At 44.7% G+C, this 2,646-nt stretch overlaps 1 protein-coding gene across 1 annotated transcript; it reads left to right on the top strand.

Annotated features, from left to right (window-relative positions):
• Positions 1–985: 985 nt before the first annotated feature.
• Positions 986–2,050, top strand: MAGEB3 (MAGE family member B3; the record flags this gene model as incomplete). The annotated part of the gene is made up of 1 exon (XM_080718841.1): positions 986–2,050. One exon carries the CDS (start codon positions 986–988, stop codon positions 2,048–2,050), a length of 1,065 nt encoding a protein of 354 aa, XP_080574967.1.
• Between the last annotated feature and the right edge of the window lie 596 nt (positions 2,051–2,646).

Consider the following 2,646-nt stretch of genomic DNA (forward strand, 5'->3'; position numbering starts at 1 on the left):
AAATAAAGAAAAATGGGTTCTCATATGTGCCTCCTCTTCTCTCGGGCCTGAAAATTCCCAGACAATCTTTAAAGTTGTGTTGTGCCCTTTTCGCCTGAATAATCACAGGACATCTGGACTAATTGTCCCTATTCTGCAGTGGGAGGGATCCCAGAGCCTTACAGGAGTCAGGGTGAAAACCCTCAATGGGAACCGGTGGTAGCATGTCTCAATGGGAGACATGGAAGGGTGCCTCAAATTCCTCTACACTCGCAGCCTCCAAGATCCCAAGCCAGGAGGTCAGGTATATGTCAACTCACCTTTTTTTTAATGGCTTTGGCTTGCTGAGGGCCCTTGTCTGAGGGAAGAGGCATCATCAAATGAGCAGGAGCAGGAATCCCAGGTCCTGCCTGGAGCCACAGTGAGGACACTAAATGAGGACTTAGGACTCCAGTAAACCCATATCAGAGCAGGCCTCTGGGAAGATCTTAGAACTGAGTGCCCCCTAACATTGGTGATGGATTGAGGTACTGTTTCATTTCCTTTTGTCTGGGTCCCAGGGAAATGAGGACATTGATTGAAAATGTCAAATAGTGAAGCACAGGGGAAGAACCCAGGTATTGCTAACAGTTGATATGACAGTCTGGAATATGAACTGAGAGGACCCCTGCCCCAGAGTAGAAGGGGATCCACAAGAATGAGACCCACCATCTCCACTCTCACTCATAGTGTACACCAGGCAGAGTTGGCAGGCTGCAGCCTAAGGCACTTTAATTACCCACGCAGGGTTCTCATAGGACAGGCTGAGCCCTGTTCTGAGGAACAAAAGTGCTGTGAGTTCCTAAAGCAGCGCTCTGGTGGACACATGCAGAAGCAGCCTTCTTTACGCCAAGGAAGTATTTCCCTGCTGAAGGTGCTTATGCTTTCTCGTTGTGTCTCTCTTCTAGGTGCCCACATCACCTGCTCTCCTACTTACACTCCGGCCAGCTGTCCGTAACGAGTCATCATGCCACGGAGTCATAAAAGTAAGCTCTGTGCTCAAGAAGATCACCACCAGGCCCAAGGTGAGATTCAAGATCTCCAGAGTGCTCAGGCCACTGAAACTGAAAAGCAACCATCGTCCTCATCCTCTTGTTTTGGGATTACTGCCGACAGAGAGTCTGCTTCTCAGTCAGCAAGTGTTCTCAAGAGGCCCCAGAGAGCCCTTGCCACAGCTATGTCTGTAAGTGTTTCTCCCTGGGGATCATTTGCAGGTGATAACTGCAAAAGGGAGGAAAACCAAAATTCTTCCCAGGCCCCACTCTCCACCTCACAGTTTTCCAGAGACTCTCTAACCAAGGAATCCAGCACTTTGGTGCAGTTCATAATGCAAAAGTACAAAATTAAAAAGCCCATTATGAAAGCGGATATGCTGAAGGTCATCAATAAGAAGTATAAAAGACACTTCCATGAAATCCTCAGAAAAGCTTCTTTCAGCATAGAGGTGGTATTTGGTGCTGATTTAAAGGAAGTTGATTCTACCAAGCACTCCTATGTCCTTGTTAACAAAATGAATCTCCCCAACAATGGCATGGTGAATGGTGGCAGGGGATTTCCCAAGACTGGTCTCCTGATGAATCTCCTGGGTGTGATCTTCATGAAGGGCAACTGTGCTGCGGAGGAGAATATCTGGGAATTCCTGAATAAAATGAGAGTATATGCAGGAAAGAGACACGTCATTTTTGGAGAACCTAGGAAGCTCATCACCCAAGATCTAGTGAAGCTTAAATACCTGGAGTACCGGCAGGTACCTGACAGTGATCCTGCACGCTATGAATTTCTATGGGGCCCAAGAGCCTATGCCGAAACTAGTAAGATGAAAGTCCTGGAATTTTGGGCCAAAATCAATCATACAGTTCCCAGTGCGCTCCAGCCCTGGTATGATGAAGCATGGAGAGATGAAAAGGAGAGAGCCGAAAACATAGTTATACTCAGTGATAGTTCTGACACTGGCAGTGAATGTTCTGGGACCCGTCCAGTAGCTATTGCCCCATCTAGTGAAGGTGAGGCAGATTCTTCACTTTGTAATTGAAGAAGGCAGTTAGTGTTCCGAATAGTGAAGGGCTGGGTGTAACTGAAGAGAACACAGTGTAGAATACCTTTGCGTTCCTGTTCTATATGGGTGATTTGGAGATTTATCTGAATGTTTTGTTATTTTTCAAATGTTCCTTTTACTTCCCATTATAATCTGGGGTTATGAATAATACTGGTCATACCTGTTTATCAGGTTTAAGAGTAAGAGTTTTATTATTTTACAAATCAAACTAAGAATACTTGCATGTTATTTAGTGATCTGTTTCAAGATAATGTAGAATTGAAATAAGTATGTCAATTAAAATGTAAAAAAACTAAGCCGTAAAATATGTAAATGGAGGAATAAAAAGTGAGATGGTCAATAACCTCCTAAATCCCTTTATTCTTTTATCGTTTAAATAAAAGATAAATAAGCCAAGTGTGGTGGTGCATTTTTGTATTCCCAGTACTTGGGAGGCTGAGACAGGAGGATCTGGGTTTGTGGCCAGCCTCAGCTAATTAGTGAGGCCCTTTGCAACTTAGTGAGACCCTGTTTCAAAATAAAAAGAATAAAAAACGGGGCTGGGGGTGTGACTTAGAGGTAGAGTGTCCCTG

This window comes from Muscardinus avellanarius (genome assembly GCF_963383645.1).
Source record: "Muscardinus avellanarius genome assembly, chromosome: X".
Taxonomy (NCBI): domain Eukaryota; kingdom Metazoa; phylum Chordata; class Mammalia; order Rodentia; family Gliridae; genus Muscardinus; species Muscardinus avellanarius.